At 44.3% G+C, this 18360-nt stretch overlaps 1 protein-coding gene across 1 annotated transcript in view; it reads left to right on the forward strand.

Annotated features, from left to right (window-relative positions):
* CSGALNACT2 (chondroitin sulfate N-acetylgalactosaminyltransferase 2) overlaps positions 1-18360 on the forward strand; it is a 72590-nt gene that overhangs the window by 31431 nt on the left and 22799 nt on the right. Inside the window, exons 2-3 of the mRNA XM_081953762.1 lie at positions 1115-2284; positions 15743-15959. Coding sequence (XP_081809888.1) covers positions 1630-2284; positions 15743-15959 — 872 coding nt within the window. The 5' untranslated portion in view covers positions 1115-1629. The remainder of the gene's footprint in view (positions 1-1114; positions 2285-15742; positions 15960-18360) is intronic.

Raw genomic sequence — 18360 nt, forward strand, 5'->3', positions numbered from 1 at the left:
ATAAAGAGAGATCAAACCCAGAAATAAGAAGAAAGTTTCTAACTCTGAAAACAATCAGTGGGACAGCTTATCACTGGAGGTTATCAAGAACAGACTGGACAATCATTTGCCCAGAATGGTATATGGCAGTAATGGCTAAACTTTTCGACACCGAGTACCGAAACTGGAGCGCCAGAACCCAGAAGAGAGCAGCTGGGCGGTGGGCATGCATGTGGCAGCTGCTCTTTCGGGTTCTGTTGTGCGCATGCACACTGGCCAGTTGCTCTCTTTTGGGTTGCGCGCACCGGCCAGCTGGTCTTCATGTGAAGAGCAGCTGGCCAATGTGCATGAACCCCGAAGAACAGCTGGCTGTTGCACGCATGCGCACCGGACCAGCTGGCCGACATGCATGCCTGCGACGGAACCAGTAAGAGCAGCTGGCGACAGTACATGTGCCCACAGAGAGGGCTCTATGTACCACCTCTGGCATGCGTGCCATAGATTCACCATCACGGGTATATATATGGCCTCCTGTTTGAGCAGAGGATTTGGACTAGAAGACTCCAAGTTGCCTTCCATCTCCCTGTTATTCCGTATTCTGGAACATTTTTTATTAATTCCTAAAGCAACTGTGGTGCTTTCCCCAACTATTCTTGAAATAACCAACATCTGAAAGCCAATACCGCAGTTGATATTTCTCTAGCATCTTTTTATTATTATTTGGGGGGAGGGAGGGGCAGCTGTAGAAGTTACGAAACTTTTCGACATTCTAAAATTCTTGCATTTAAAAGTCCTTTTCAATTGGTAATGAAGAATTTGCTGGCTTTTCTTTTCCTTTCCAGATTTTATTTAGCAAATTAAAAAAAAAAGCCTCTTGGAAAAGTCAAAATGGAATGAGTTTTGACAGACCAGTTATAATTTTAAAAAAAAAATCTGTTGCCCAAGAAGGCGCTTGTAGATGAGTAAAGTAGAAAATATGTCAGCATTGTCATTTTCCCCTATTCTAGCCTAGCCATAAATTTATATGCAATTCATTACATTTAGATTTTTAGGATATTAAGCATTGCCTTTATGTGCTTTCCATCTGTCTGGTTGCTTTGTAGTTCTAACCAAATATTTTTTTTTCCTCCCCCAGATTTAATATTAGGCTTTTCCTGCATTTTGCTGACTCAGATCCTGGATTTCCAAGAAGAAGAATGCTGACTCTCTGGTGTTGTTGAAATACTAACTTCTGTTTTTTGGCTTCTCTCATCCTTCATGGAGGAGCTCAAACCTACTCCAGGGCCAGTAAGAACGGGTTTCTTCTTAATTTTTTCATACTTGTTGATCGATAAACTTAAGGGTCTCACGGTGGAAAACGAAAAGCAGGTGACTTTGTTATAACGGCAAGCTTTCCCTACTGGTGCGAAACGGCGCTTATTTAAACGAGAGCCGCGTCAGCCAATTGGATGCAGGCAGCGGCTGGCAGGAATGGAAGGGAGCTTCGTTTGGGGATTTAAGCTCAGCTTGGAGATGAAGAAGAGGGCTGTTGAAATGTGGCTGTAACAGCCGAGTGGATTCACCTCCAAAATGATGGCTCTTTTCAGATGGCAAGGAATGACCTGCAAAGATCAGCTTTGTGTTTTGGAATAGGACCGTAGCACTCTAAGGATGCCCAGGAGAGGATTAATATTTCAAGCCAGAACGCGATGGCTTTTGGTCGGGTTAGCTTTGCTGCTGAGTCTGTTACTGATCATGTATCTCCTGGAGTGCGCCCCACCAACCGAAAGCAACCGATCGCTTCCTGGCCTCAGCGGGGATCATTTTGGTAAAGAGCATTACCAGGCCCTTCTTCAAGAGCAGGAAGAACACTACCAAGACAGGGCCGCCAGCCTGAAGCGTCAGATCGCCCAACTGAAGCTGGAACTTCAAGAGATGAGCGAGAAATTGAAGCTCTTGCAGGATAAGAAAAACCCCAAAGTCCAGAGCATGGGCTCGCCGGGCATCAAGGAACAAACGTCCAACGATCTCTTAGAATACCTGCATTCCCAAATAGACAAAGCCGAAGTGAGCATTGGCGCCAAGCTGCCCAGCGAATACGCCGTGATTCCTTTTGAGAGTTTTACCTCCATGAAGGTGTACCAGTTGGAGATGGGACTCACCCGTCACCCGGAGGAGAAGCCTGTCCGGAAAGATAAGCGGGATGAGTTGGTGGAAGTGATTGAGGCGGGCCTGGAGGTGATCAATAATCCCGACGAAGAAGGACAAGAGGAAGACGACGGAATCGGGGAGCGGCAGCTTTACAGCGAAAGTGATTTCGTAGAAGGTATGTTTCCACCTGGCTCCTTCTGACCCAGCTCCCCAAACACGGCAAATCCTCTGTAGTTGAAGCTATGATTCCTTTATTAGGAGCCCCGGTAGCCCCGGCAAAAAGTTTATCTCTCAACGCAGGCTAATAAGTCCATCCGGCAGGGAGAGGAATAGTTGTCTGACACATCTATTCATCTCCGCCCCCTGCCTTTTATCCCCAGAGTAGGGTGAGGCTTCGCTAGCAGCGGTGGCTCTTCAACCCAAGGACCGGCCCATAGATTTCCCTTGCTCTGCTCTCCTCTGCCTTCTGCGCACCCACGTATCAGGCACTGGACCCAGCTGTTCTACTCTTCCTCATCAGCCACTTCCAGACCTGGGGGCTGTTGATTCTCCATCTGTGGGCTGACAGATGGCCCAGGCTCTGCCTCTGTCTCTCTCTCTGCCAGCTCCATTCCCTCTTCCACCTTGGAGATCTCAGGTTGCCTTGATGCTGGCCCTGACTCCCATTTCTCCTCCTCATCTGATTCGGCTGGTGGAGGGGCCAGTGGCCGACAGACCACAGCACTAGCCTTGGAAATCAGAGTTTGCAGGAAGGCATTCTGCCCCGATCACGCACAGGTAGTCCTCGACTTACGACCACAATCGGGCCCCAAGTTTCCATTGCTAAGTGAGACCATGGTTAAGTGAGTTTTCTTCCCCATGTTACGATTGATCTTGCCACAGTTGTTAAGTGACTCACAGAAGTTGTTAAGTGAATCTGGCTTCCCCGTTGACTTTGTTTATCAGAAGGTCCAAAAAGGATCAACGTGGCACCCACACACACACCCAGGGACCCTGCCACCAACATAAATATGAATAGAATAGAACAGAATAGAATTCTTCATTGGCCAAGTGTGATTGGACACACAAGGAATTTAACATTGGTGCATAAGCTCTCAGCGTACATATAAAGACAAGATACATTCGTCAAGAATCATAAGGTACAACACTTAATGATAGTCATAGGGTACAAATAAGCAATCAGGAAACAATCAATATCAATATAAATCGTAAGGATACAAGCAACAAAGTTACAGTCCTGCAGTCGTAAGTGGGAGGAGATGGGTGACAGGAACGATGAGAAGACTAATAATATTAGTCGTGAATAGTTTGACAGTGGTGAGGAAATTATTTGTTTAGCAGAATGATGGCATTTGGGGAAAAACTGTCCTTGTGTCTAGTTGTTCTGATGTGCAGTGCTCTATAGTGTCATTGTGAGGGTAGGAGTTGGAACAATTTATGTCCAGGATGTGAGGGGTCTGTAGATATTTTCGCAGCCCTCGTTCTGACTCGTGCAGTGTACAGGTCCTCAATGGAAGGCAGGTTGGTAGCAATTGTTTTTTCTGCCAGTTGCTAAGCTGGCACTTGACCACAGGGATGTTGCAACGGTTGTTAAGTGTGACAAACGGTCATAAGTCACTTTTTTCAGTACCATTGTAACTTTGAATGGTTACTAAATGAACGGTTGTAAATCAAGGACCTGCCTGTATGACAGATTACAAAACAAAAGACGGAGCTGTTTACTTGCTTACAAAGAGTTTGATTATGATCGGATGCTAAAAATGTTTAAACAGGTGTTGGGGGTCACACTGAGAAATATGATAATATGTACAGTACAGCAGGTGTGTTCGTAAGCTTTTGTGTTGAGAATAGGCCAGTTAAAGAGTCTGTTCAGCTTTATTGTGTCCAGATTCTAACATACGTGATATTGGCAGAATTAACGACAGCTTGATGATGGATACTGTTTTCAGCCCATCCTTAATCCTGAAAATCTCAGCTATCTTAAAGTCTAAGCCAGCTTCAGATACAGTTATTTTTAGGGCTTTCCTTCCCAATAATTCAAGTCATCACTTATAATCTTCCTCCACCTTGGAGAGTTGAAGGAGTTATTGAGAACTATATATAACCATCTCCCCCCCAAAGCACAAGATTGGGTAGAAATGTTTTTTAAAGTTTATTTTTTAAATTAAAAATATAGGACAGTGACAGCTAACCTTTTTGTTGTTGCATGCTAAAAGAGTGTGTATTACACAATGCCCGTGTGACACCCCTGCACACCAGGAAGGCTGTGTGCGCATGCCTGGGGGTGGGGGGAGCACAGGGGAATGCGGCATTCCTCCCCACCCCATGTGGCTCATTTTGGGTCCAAGGAGGCTCCAGGAAGGCCTACTAGGCTCAAAACGGGGCGTGGGGGACCAAAAATGGGCCACGTGGGGGGGGACACAACACATCCCCCTTTGCTCCCCCTGCCCCCAGGCATGCACGCACCGCCTTCCTGCCCCCCGCACATCCGCGACAGAGACCCAAAAACCAGCTGGTCAGCAGGAGACACGCGCATATGCGCGGTGGAGCTGAACTAGGGCGACAGCTCCCATGCCTGCAGAGAGAGCTCTGCATGTCACCTGTAGTATGTGTGTCATAGGTTCGCCATCACAGCCATAGATCATTGAGGACTACCTGAAAAAAGTAACAATAATCCAGTTTCATACTTCTTTGGGGAGGGGGGGAAATCTCTGAGCTTGATTCATCATTAATGTCCATCAACATCACAGCACTGATGAAGTGACCTAGTTTGGTAATGAAACGTCTGCAAGAAACCACCGAGAGCACCGAGGACTCCCCATTTCAATCCCGAGCTACAAAGATTCTCTTCCATCTTCTTCTTCTTCTTGTTGTTGGCCATCTAATGTTTTCTAAACTAGAAATCTACACCGTCACAGGTTGTGACTTACCTGCCACACATGATTGCCCACCATAACTCTATCTAAGATTGGTATGCCAAATGAACTATCAAATACTGAGTAGGTCACAACACGTGGCTCATGGGTTATGCTTTACAGTTTCTGCCAGCAGGTCCATTAACTATCTATTACTTAATGACAAATCTTGCTCGGTGTTTGCTATCTATTCTAGGAATCTTAAGCTAGGTGTACTTAGAGCCTTAAATATTTCTTGCTGATGACATATTAATGAAACACAGAGTTTGCTTTGGCAAAACACACCAGTCTTCATTCTCTGATCTGCTGCTTCTCTTCCTCCAGTTCCTTTGCTAGTTTCCCAGACAGTGATTCATGTTAATAGTCAGTGAATTCGAATGCTTTTAATGTTTTACTCGAGACCCATGAATAAATTGGATTTTCTTCACTTGGTGTGGCGTTTAGAAGCTAATATAGGAAATGCATGGAAAGAGAAGACAACTATTCAAGACCAATGCATAAGAGAGATGGGAAACAGCCTAACCATAAGCCTAACTATAAGAAGCTTATAGTGGTGATCCCAAAGGTGATTTTTTTCCAAGAAGGCAAATCAGAATAGAGCTGGAAGGGACCTTGGAGTTCTTCCAGTCCAGCCCCCTGCTCAAGCAGGAGATCCTATACCAGTGATGGTGAACCTATGGCGCGCGTGCCACATGTGGAGCCTGTGGAGCCATTTGTCAGGGCACGCAAGTTCACCCTTTTTAAAAGCCACTTTTCGCCCTCCCCAGGCTCCCCAGGATTTATAGGAGCCTGGGGAGGGCGAAAAGAGCCCCCCCCCGGAGGCCCTCCGGAGGCTTCAGGGACGGTCCGGAGGCTTCCCTGAAGCCTTCGGAACGCTTAAAACGACCCTCCGAGCAAACTGGAAGTGACTTCCAGTTTGCTCGGAGGGTTGTTTTGAGCGCTCCGAAGGCATCAGGGAAGCCTCCGGACTGTCCCTGAAGCCTTTGGAGCGCTCAAAACGATCCTCCAAGAAAACCGGTTTGCTCAGGGGGTCGTTTTGAGCGCTCCAAAGGCGTCAGGGAAGCCTCCGGACCGTCCCTGAAGCCTCCGGACAGTTCCTGAAGCCTCCGGAGGGTCTCCGGGGGGGCGGGGAGGCTTTTTTCGCCCTCCCCAGGCTCCTATCTCTGGAGCCTGGGGAGGGCGAAAAAAGCATGCAAAAATGGGGGTCACACCTCTAGTGCGCGTATGCGCACGGGGGGGGGTCGCGCATTGCATTATGGGTGTGGCACGTTTGCACACGACCCCCCTGCACTCCCCCCACTTGTGGCACGCGAGCCAAAAAAGGTTCGCCATCGCTGTCCTATACCATTTCAGACAAGTGGCTGTCCAGTCTCTTCTTAAAAACCTCCACAACTTCTGGTTGCAAGCTGTTCCATTGGTTAATTGTCCTCACTGTTAGGAAGTTTCTCCTTAGTTTCAGGTTGCTTCTCTCCTTGATTAGTTTTCATCCATTGCTTCTTATCCTGCCTTCAGGTGCTTTGGAGAATAATTGACCCCCTCCACTTTCTGGCAGTCCCTCGAAGGCTGCTATCATGTCCCTGTCCCCTCCCCAGGCCTTCTGTTCTCTAGATGAGCCAAACCCAAATCCTGCAACTGTTCTTCATATGTTTTTGTCTCCAGGTCTTTAATGATCTTAGTTGCTCTTCTTCGCACTTTTTCCAAAGTCTTTTTTTTTTCCATGAACCAAAGAAGCTTCTCGGATGAGAAGTGAAACATTTTCAAAGATGAAAAAACGCCCCCAAGAAAGTCCAGCTGCCTTTTGGGGAAAAAAATCACCTTTGGGACAACCATGACCTGGATGATTGAGAATCTCCATAGACCTCTTAGTGCAGTGATGGCTAACCTTTTTGTCATCGCGTGTCGAAAGTGCGCGCACATACGTATGACAGTGCATGTGTGCACCCACACACATAATGCAATACGCACGTGACCCCCCCACCCGCTGCCCCGCACATGCACCCTGCTCCCCTTTGCCCATTTTTGGCTTCCAGGTTGGTGCAGGAGGCTTTCCAGGCCCAAAACGGGGAGCGGGAGGGGGTACATGCCCCTCCATGCCTCATTTGGGGCCTGGAAGGCCTCCTACACCAACCTGGAAGCCAAAACACGATGCAGGGCTGCGCAAGGTCCCAAAATGCAATACGAGTGCCCCGCACATGTGGCCCATCCCCCCATGCATGGACACGCGCATCCCCCACATGACCCCTGCCCCCCCCACATGTGCAGCAGAGACACGAAGACCAGCTGGCTGGTGGGAGGTGCGGGCGCATGCGCGGTGGAGCTGGGCTGGGGTGATGGCTGGCATGCCCTCAGAGAGGGCTCTGCATGCCACCTGTAGCACGTGTGACATAGTTTCACTATCACGGGCTTAGTGATAGCCACGCTTGATCCCTAGATCTTCAGACAGCAGAACTGAGGAATTCTCTTCTGGGTCCCACTTGAATTCCAAAAGCACACCCATGAAACCTGATTTTATTGGCTCACTAAAAATGTTTATGGTGGCGATTGCATTGGGACATTTCCAAGATGTGAGATCAGTTCCTCCGTAGCTCCCTAGTAGTAAATATCTGCAGTTATTTAAAATGATGGTTGAGATTCATACTCCACTCTGAATACCTCCCCTCAGAATTACAACATTTTCATGCATGAGTTGCACTCTTGAATAGCCATGAAATATATGTCTGTTGCGTTCTGACTTTGTCTTCCTAGTGTAATTTCCTATTGCACAAGGCCTTAAACTGAAAATTAGCCGAAGCCAGATGTTTGCAGACTCTGGAGTTTGTAGGTATTGTTGAACCATTCCGCAATCCTTGTGGGGAAAGCAGTTCAGGCAGTAAATTTTTAGAGCTTACTGCTTCTTTTTGTAAACTCCAACCTTCCTTCCTTTGTCAGTTTTTTTTTTAGTTTGGTGAAGAAATGGGGCCCCCTTTAAAACCATTTTGGTCAGCTTGCTTGAGATGGTTTGTGGGTCAACGGGTACTTCTCTCTTCTCCTTTTTAGATTTCAACAGGATGAGTTTGGCGTTTTGTAATTGAGTTGAAGCACTACTGACTTGTTTCAGGGGAAACAGGAATTCCCTGTTCCTGGTTACAGTTAGCTACAAGGTGAGATGTTCCCCACAAAGTAACTATTTTTGACCAATCTGCTATTTTAATGCCAATGCCAACGGTTTAAACTTTAGGAGCAGCGTGTTGTTGTTGTTACTCGCGAAGTCATGTCCGACCCATCATGATCCCATGGACAACGTTCCTCCAGGCCTTCCTGTCCTCTAAATGGACCTCTGGAGTCCATTTAATCTCACACCAACTGCTTTAGTGACTCCATCCAGCCACCTCGTTCTCTGTCGTCCCTTTCTTCTTTTGCCCTCAATCATTCCCAGCATTGGGCTCTTCTCCAGTGAGTCCTTCCTTCTCATTAGGTGGCCAAAGTATTTGAGTTTCCTCTTCAGGATCTGGCCTTCTAAAGAGCAGTCAGAGTTGATCTCCTCTAGGACTGATCGCCTTGCAGTCCAAGGGACTCACAGGAGTCTTCTCCAGCACCATAAGTTCAAAGGCCTCCATTCTTTAGCACTCAGCCTTTCTTATGGTCCAACTTTCACAGCCATCCATTGCAACTGGGAAAACCATAGCCTTGACTATATGCACTTTTGTTGGCAGGGTGCTGTCTCTGCATTTTAGGATGCTGTCTAGATTTGCCATAGCTTTCCTCCCCAGGAGCAAGCGTCTTTTAATTTCTTGGCTGCAGTCCCCATCTGTGGTGATCTTGGAGCCCAGGAAAATAAAATCTGTCATTCCTTCCATGCTCTTTCCAACTATTTGCCAGGAATTGAAAGGGCTGGAAGCTATGATCTTAGTTTTCTTAATGTTTTCTTAAAGAACAGAGTATATCATGCTCAAAAAATCCAATAACCCCAAGCAAAGACTGGCTTCAGCTTTTCAACCCTTCCAAAGATTTGAGTTGCATTGAAATCATTGCTGAAATGAGTCTCTCAAGCTTTACGGTAACATGTAATTGGAGGAAATAAAATTCCTACATTGCTAGTGGAGGTTGAATTTTAAATTCTGTCTGCTTGGACTTCAGGCCCTGTTTGGGTGAGTAGCAGTACTGGGGGGATCAGAGACAGCCCATGTATCATTCAGAAGAATATAGCAAGGTTCAAGACCAATGAAAGTTTGGTCTTAATGGAATAGGATTCCAATTTTATTTATTCATTTGTATCCCTCCTTTATTATTTTTTTACAAATAACTCAAGGCAGCCAATCTTTGAGATATCCAACATACCTTCCTCCTCCTCTTTTTCCCTCACAACAACCCTGTGAGGTGGTTTGGACTGAGAGAGAGAGAGGGACTGGCCCAAAGTCTCCTAGCTGACTTTCAGGCAAGACTAGAACACACAGTCTCCTGGCTTGTAGTAGGGTGCTTTAACCACTAGAGTAAGCTACTGGTTCTTTCTTTCTTTTTTCTTTCTTTCTTTCTTTCTTTCTTTCTTTCTTTCTTTCTTTCTTTCTTTCTTTCTTTCTTTCTTCTTTCCTTCCTTCCTTCCTTCCTTCCATCCATTTTTCCCTGTCTCCTTCTTACTTTCCTTTCACCTTTCCTTCCTCTTTCTTTCTTTCTTTCTTTCTTTCTTTCTTTCTTTCTTTCTTTCTTTCTTTCTCTCTCCCTCTCTCTTTCACTCCCTCCCTCCTCCCCTCCCTTCATTCCATCCTTTCTTCATTCCATCCATTTTCCTCTTTACCTTCTTATTTCCCTTCCTCCCTCCCTCTCTTTCTCTCTCCCTCCCTCCCTCCTTCCCTCCCTTCCTTGCTTCCTTTCTCCCTCTCTCTCCCTCTTTCTGTCAATAACAAAAAAATCAATATGGATCCTCCAGTCACACACCTCTCACTCCAAATACTCAGCAGTTCATAAATAGGGCCTTGGGAGGGAAAAGATAATTTGGGAAACGTACTAGATTTGCTAAAGCACTAAAACAGGAGTGAAATCCACTTACCTTTGCTACCGGTTGGATAGCAATGTGAGCGCACACACACCCCCTTTGCTTGCATTCGCCACCTCCGTGCATTTGCAGGATCTTCTGCTCATGTGCAGAGCATACCTGCAAAGATAAGCGAACAGCGAGGGTGGGAGTCTGCTGTGCCACGCGATTTAGATTAGCTAGAGAGCAGGAAATCCTACTTTCTAGCTAATATAAATCATGCTGATCGTCGAAAAATCATTTTTTTTACTGCTGGTTTGAGCGAACCGGTCCGAACTGGTAGCATTTCACCGCAGAACTAAAGATATTAGAAAGCCTCATTCCTCTTAAGAAATTAAATGATATTAGGGCTCTGATGAATTTGGCCAGGTCCCCAAAGCAGGGGTGAAATCCAGCAGTTTCTGACAGGTTCTGGAGAACCGGTAGCGGAAATTTTGAGTAATTCGAAGACCCGGTAGCAGAAATTTTGAGTAGTTTGGAGAACCTGCAAATGCCACCTCTGGCTGGGCCCAGAGTGCGGTGGGAATGGAGATTTTGCAGTATCCTTCCCCTGTCAAGCCCACCAAGCCACACTCACAGAACCGATAGTAAAAATAAATAAATTTCGCCATTGCCTCAAAGGTCAGATAATCATAACCCTTTGGAGAAAGAATCATTCTCTTCTTAAATTTGGGGTTTTATCCTGTATCCTAACTAATGCTTTTGAGGGCTTACTAAACAGAGTAACACAAAAGGGAAAAAAAAGTTTGTTAAAATTGAAGGTTGCAAAGAAGGAACAGAAGAAGAGTTTGATAAGGAGTGGAAGGTCATGGACATGTCTCAGTACTGTAGCCAAAACTTATTTAATTTTCTGCTTACTCTACATGCGAGATAACAAACCTCATCATTCTGTTTCAAGGTGCCCAGTTGGCATTAAGTTTTACATGCCAGGATTAACATCAGATACACCCTGCAATGGGAATTATGCAGCCCTTTGGGTCTCTCTCTCTCCGTCTCTGTTTGTGTGTGTGTTCCACTTATTAAACAATAAAACATCTGGAACAAAATCAGCAGAAATCACCACAAACCTATTGTTGTAATGAAGTAAACGGAATTTTAAAGAAGAAACCTCAACTTTTGCTTCCCTTTGTGTGTTGAAGTTAGGTATCCATCTTCCCGTGTCTGGAGTATTTCTTTTATTACTTGATTTCATTCATCATTTTCAATAGTAATTGATATTGGTATGTGAAAAGCGGTGGCTCATGGATACGACACTGAGCTTGTTGATCAGAAAGGTCGGCAGTTTGGCGGTTCGAATCCCTAGCCTAGCGCCACATAACGGAGTGAGCTCCCGTTACTTGTCCCAGCTTCTGCCAACCTAGCAGTTCAAAAACACATAAAAATGCAAGTAGAAAAATAGGAACCACCTTTGGTGGGAAGGTAACCACGTTCCGTGTGCCTTCGGTGTTTAGTCATGCTGTCCACATGACCACGGAGACGTCTTCAGACAGCGCTGGCTCTTTGGCTTTCAAACGGAGATGAGCACCGCCCTCTAGAGTTGGGAACGACTAGCACATATGTGCAAGGGGAACATTTAGCTTATGTGAAAGAACTTTTCATAAAATTCTTCCTTGAAACTTTTGTTCTCAAACTGTATATGATTCTTTTACCGCGGAATTCTATGCAGCCTTTGTGATGGCGATTAAATTTAAATTCTTGAACCTAGGAAAACAAGAACAAAAAAACAACCCTCAGCTTATCTGAAAGCCAATTGAAGTTCATTGCCAGTCTTAAATTCATTCTGGTTCCAATTGTCTGTTGTTTTGTGTTACTCATTTTCCCTCTTGTTCAAAAGATGCATCATAAAATACATTTTTTAAAAACCGCACAGAATGTATTGCATTCCTGTCTAGGTTGGAGGTTAAATTTGATCTCCACACTGCATTTACTTAGGATAAACCCTCCACGGTGTGCATAAGAGAATAGAATAGAATATGGAATCAGAATAGAATGGAATAGACTAGGAATAGGAAATAGAATAAAATAGAATAGAATGGAATGGAATGGAATGGAATAGGAATAGGAATAGGAAATGGAATAGGAAATGGAATGGAATGGAATGGAAATAGCAAATAGAGTAGAATAGAGTAGAATAGAGTAGAATAGAATAGAATAGAATAGAATAGAATAGAATAGAATTCTTTATTGGCCAAGTGTGATTGGACACACAAGGAATTTGTCTTTGGTGCATATGCTCTCAGTGTACATAAAAGGAAAAAATATACATTCATCAAGAATCATAAGATACAACACTTAATAATAGTCATAGGGTACAAATAAGCAATCAGGAAACAATCAATATAAATATAAATCGTAAGGATACAAGCAACAAAGTTACAGTCATACAGTCCTAAGTGGGAGGAGTTGGGTGATAGGAACTATGAGAAGATTAATAGTAATGCAGCCTTAGTGAATGGTTTGACAGTGGTGAGGAAATTATTTGTTTAGCAGAGTGATGGCATTCGGGGGAAAAACTGTCCTTGTGTCTAGTTGTCTTGATGTGCAGTGCTCTATATCATTGTTTTGAGGGTAGGAGTTGAAACAATTTATGTCCAGGATGTGAGGGGTCTGTAGATATTTTCACAGCCCTCTTTTTGACTCTTGCAGTGTACAGGTCCTCAATGGAAGGCAGGTTGGTAGCAATTGTTTTTTCTGCAGTTCTAATTATCCGTTGGAGTCTGTGTCTGTCTTGTTGGGTTGCAGAGCCAAACCAGACAGTTATGGAGGTGCAGATGACAGACTCAATAATTCCTCTGTAGAACAGAATCAGCAGCTCTTTGGGCAGTTTGAGCTTCCTGAGTTGGCACAGAAAAAACATTCTTTGTTGTGCTTTTTTGAAGACGTTTTTGATGTTAGGTGTCCATTTTAGATCTTGAGATACGATAGAACCTAGAAATTTGAAGAGTGATGGGTTTTCATGTTTTATATAATTCAGCATACCGTGTTTCCCCAAAAATAAGATAGCGTCTTATTTTCTTTTGACCTCCCAAAATAAGCACTTGGCCTTATTTTCGGAGAGGTCTTATTTTTGAGGTGCAGGAGGCAGTGAACGTGGTCACCTTGTAAGGGCTCCTCTCCTAACTTAAGAAAGTGAAGACTCTTGAAATGGAGTATTTCAAAAGGAACCTTCTCCATAGGGGGGGGGGGAGTATCCAGGATGAGTTGACCTTGTCCTCTCATTGATTGGGCTGAGTCAGATAAGCTCTTTGGGTTACACCCTGGTCACCGGGGTACTACCCAGTTATTGACTCAGCCCTCAACTGGGCGGTTATGCCATCCTGGAACTCCTGAGAATCCTAAGGAAAAAACTAGAGACTTTTTTAAAAAGCGCAAATATTACCATCAACTGCCTGAGTGAGTATCTGGAGACTCACAGAAAGCCTGGTGGGGCTAGGTGCGGTTGCCATTAGCCCCCGGGGCGGTGCACAGCCCAGGTCACTAAGATGATGGGATTTCAGGCATTTCAGCACCAGGGAGTCAATTGTAAAATATCAGTTGTCACAGGCACTGATAATAAATTGACTCCAAAGCCCCCCTCCTCCCAATTGAATGGAAGTATCATTCCTTCTTTATCTCCTCCTCTGTCTCCTCCTCCTCTGTCTCCTCCTCCTCTGTCTCCTCCTCCTCCTCCTCCTCCTCCTCCTCCTCCTCCTCCTCCTCCTCCTCCTCCTCCTCCTCCTCCTCCTCCTCCTCCTCCTCCTCCTCCTCTTCTTCTTCTTCTTCTTCTTCTTCTTCTTCTTCTTCTTCTTCTTCTTCTTCTTCTTCTTTAATGTTTGCTAATATAGATAATGCAGTGGCAGCCACAGAATTTTATAAATTGGTTGGTACAAATGTTGCTTACGATGTAAGAACAAATGTGCAACTTAAAACAAGCTGACTCAAGTCATCCCTGTTTCTCTAAAAATCGCCCAAAATCGTTCCATAAATTACCCAATGTGCCAGATGATCTCATTCTGAACTTTCCTTCCTGGACTGTTATTTTTGCATACCAGAATTTACAGCGGGAGAGTCATGTTTTCTGGAAAGGGGGAAAAAAATTTCCCCTTAATACTGATGTTGCAAGAGCTGCTTTGTAGATTCATATCTCACCTACTTTAGCTGGAAGTAAGATTTGACCAAAAACTTGGCTTAGTTGGATAAAGACCTTGAAACAGTTGACATCCTTGTATGTATGAATGACATATTTCTTTTGGTTCTGTTTCCATTTTTTGTTTAATGTTTTAAGGCAGTTTTTAAAATATGGACCTGGCTGGATTCTAAGCCAAGTCTATAAATTCTGAGTTTAATGTATGAATGATAGGTCACGCTAAGTTGCAAATGTTTAAAGCCATCATTGGTTGGCTAGTTGTTGAGGGGGTTCATGCATATAGAGAGTTCTCAACTTCAATGACAATTGAAGCCAATATTTCCATTGCCAAGTAAGACAGTTGTTGAATTTTACCCCATTTTATGACCTTTCTTGCCACCGTTGTTAAGTGAATCATTGCAGTGTTGAAGGGTTGCTAAGTGTTGTGGCCCACCAGCGGCCAGCAGAGTTGCCAGCAGATTTGGACAGTGAGGAGGTGGGGGAGGAACATGGGCCAGTCTTGGAGTCTGGGGAAGGCTCTGAAGAGGGCTCTGTGTCAGAGGCAGAGAGGGGGCCAGAGCCGTATGCCAGTTATCAGCTGCCTTCAGAGTCAGACATCAGTGAGGCAGACAAACAGCTAGAGCCTGTTCCCAGTGTGCACATGCACAGAGTTGCTAGACAAAGAACAGGGATCGACTTGGGAGTAAGGCCACAGGTGGACGTTGAATGGCCCCTCCCATAGGAAATAAAAGAGGAGTGAAAGGGGAGTGGAGTTTGCAGGAGACAATTAGTTCGCTTAATTGGTTCGTGACTCTCCAAGACTCCTTGCCAAGTTTTGCAGATATCGGCCTGGCAGCTCTCCAAGCCAGATAAGGTCTGTGACTGTAAATCTTCCCTTAAAAAACTTTCCTGAATGTGAATGAGCAGAATTCACAGTCAATTAATAAAAGGGTTTTTTGCTGGGACAAGGAGTTTGTTTCATGCTCTTGGGAAGCCTCGGTCAGATCATTAAATGAATCTGGCTTCCCAGTTGACTTTACTTGTCAGAAGATCGCAAAAGGGGGTCTAGTGACCCCAGGTACATTGCAGCCATCATAAATATGAGCCACTTGCCAAGCACACAAATTTGACCATAGGGATGCTGCAACAGTCATAAATGCAAAAAAAATGTCATAAGTCATTTTTTCAGTGCCGTTTTAACTGTCAAACAGTCACTAAACAAATAGCAGTAGCACTTAGACTTATATGCCACTTCATAGTGCTTTACAGCCCCTCTCTAAGCGATTTACAGAGTCAGCTTATTTCCCCCCAACAATTTGGGTCCTCATTTTACCCACCTCGGAAGGATGGAAGGCTGAGTCAACCTTGAGCCTGGTGAGATTTGAACTGCCGAATTGCAGACAACTGGCAGTCAGCAGAAGTAGCCTGCAGTACTTCACTCCAACCACTGCGCCACCACAAATGGTTGTAAGTTGCGGATTAAATGTAGCATTGAGTCAAAGACAAATTTCCTTAGGAAATGCACCAGGATGTGTTTCCCAGCCTTTTCTTGCTGCCTGTAAAATCTATGACTGAGTTGATTCCGTCTTTTGCATTTTCCACCAGGTTATTACCGCACAGAGAGAGACAAAGGCTCCCAGTATGAATTATTCTACAAGAAAGCAGACGAAATGGAATACCGACACGTTTCGTTGTTTCGTCCGTTTGGTCCTCTCATGAAAGTGAAGACAGAGACGGTGGACATCTCCCAGTCGATGATCAATATTATAGTTCCTCTAGCAGGAAGGACGGAGGTTTTTGCCCAATTCATGCAAAATTTCAGGTAAGTACATAAGAGATAAATTAAGATCACCTTTATTATCATGGTTTTTTTTTGCTGTGAGCACACATTAAAAATCAAATTCTATTGCCTGCTCTCCAAAGAAATAATATATCTAACAATACACATACATAGTGCACATATACATATGATATATGTATACATGTATACACACACCCACACACCCACACACACCACACCCTTACACCCAGATAGAGAAATAGAGATAGAGATGATAGATAGATGATAGATAGATAGATAGATAGATAGATAGATAGATAGATAGATAGATGATAGATAGATAGATAGATAGATGATAGATAGATAGATAGATAGATAGATAGATAGATAGATAGATAGATAGATAGATAGATAGATGATAGAGGCAGGCAGGCAGGCAGGCAGGCAGGCACATATACACATACACACAATATAAACCACAGTCCATTTTGAATACATAGTAGAAAGAGGAAACTTCAGCATTTACAAGGTTGATATTATGTACACTGAGAGCATATGCACCAAAGACAAATTCCTTGTGTGTCCAATCACACTTGGCCAATAAAGAATTCTATTCTATTCTATTCTATTCTATTCTATTCTATTCTATTCTATTCTCCTTTATATGGAACAAAATTGACTGAATCTGGATGTACTGTTTCTGGTACCACGAAGCCCCCTCCTAGGAGGTAACAAGGAAAACACATCATGAAGAGGATGTGTAGCATCCCGGATGATATTACAGACCCTATTTAAGTATTGCTTATATGCCGTATCCTGGATAGAAGGGCGTGAACTGCCAGTAATCTTTTCTGCCATCCTCAGTATTCTCTGCACCGCTTTCCTGCAATAATACTTCCAAATGAGACAGTAATGCCATAGGACATCTAAAAGCTATCCACAGAAGAGGTTAAAAAATAAAGACAGCGAGAAAAATAAAAATTCTTTCAGGTTCCGATATATAGGCCTTTAATTGGAGAAAGCAGAGTAGTAGTACAGGTACCGTGTTTTCCCGAAAATATGACCCAAGAGGAAAATGAGCCCTAGCATGATTTTTTTTAGGATGCTCATAATATAAGCCCTACACCAAAAATAAGCCTCAGTTAAGATAGTCAGCCAGACGCATGCATTTTAGAACCATATTTCCCTGAAAACAAGACCTAACGGGAAAATAACCCCTAATACTCTGATGGTGAACCTATGCCACGTGTGCCAGAAGTGGCACGCAGAGCCATCTCTTCGGGCACATGAGCCATCATCCGTTGCTCTCCCAGGTCGCTGGCCAGCTGGTCTTCATGTGCACTGGATAAAGGAAAAGCAGCCGTTCAGTGCGCATGCGTGCACCAGGAAGATAATCTTCCGGTTTCCAGCACAAATGCGCACCGGCACCTGGTCTTCCAGCGCATGCAACCAGGCTGCTGCTCTTCCGGTTTCTGGTGCTCCCACATGCATAAAGACCAGCTGGCTGGTGACATGCGAGCTAGAAACTGGAAGACTAGGTGACTGGTGCGCATGCCGGAATCCGGAAGAGAAGCCGCCCGGCGCCCTCATGTTCACTAACTCATGTTCACCAACACTACCCTAATGCGTCTTTTGGAGCAAAAATTAATATAAGACCCAATCTTATTTTGGAGAAAATATGGTAGTCCTCAATTTACGACTGGTTCCTTTGCGGCCCTGTAGTCAAGTGATTGCATTTTGGGTGCTTAGCAACCAGCCTGCAAGTATGGCCGTTTACAGTGTCGTGTGACCACAGTTTCTGACAGTTGTTTTGCCAGAAAATCACAATTTTCTACTGTACCAATCGTGGGTAATGCGTTCACTTAGCAACTCTGGCGTTCACTTAACTGCTAGAAAAAAGTTGTTAAATCAGGCACGGACACGGGGTGACTGCAAGAAATCAGCATTGATAGAGGCAGCCCAAACTGTGTTTTTGTATTTAGCAATTCTGAATGCAAAAATAGTTGGTTGAGAATTGACCTTTGCTAATCGGCTCCCATCAATAGACCCCGGATGCTGTCATTTGTTACGATAATACAGTGTTTCTCAAACTTGGCGACTTTAAGTCCTGTAGTTTGAGAAACACTGCGATAATAGATTAGATCTTGTTTCAGTTTCAGGGGAAACGATGAGATTCAGATGAAAATCAAAAGAAATGCTTTCAACAAATGACATAGCTACATAAAATAAATAAAAGCAGAATGTAAATACGATCGCTAAATGCTAAAACCCTCAAAAGCATCACTGATTCTATTTCAAAACTACGGCATGCTAACATATGGAGGGAATTAGCAATTAGAAAGAATCTTGTATGTTTTATTATTGAGATGCTAAAATCCTGAATTAATCCACCACTGGGCTGTTGCTAAAACTACCATCTGCATCATACTGGCTGTTCTGACCT

Source organism: Natrix helvetica (genome assembly GCF_964273705.1).
Source record: "Natrix helvetica genome assembly, chromosome: 5".
NCBI classification, from domain to species: Eukaryota; Metazoa; Chordata; class Lepidosauria; order Squamata; family Natricidae; genus Natrix; species Natrix helvetica.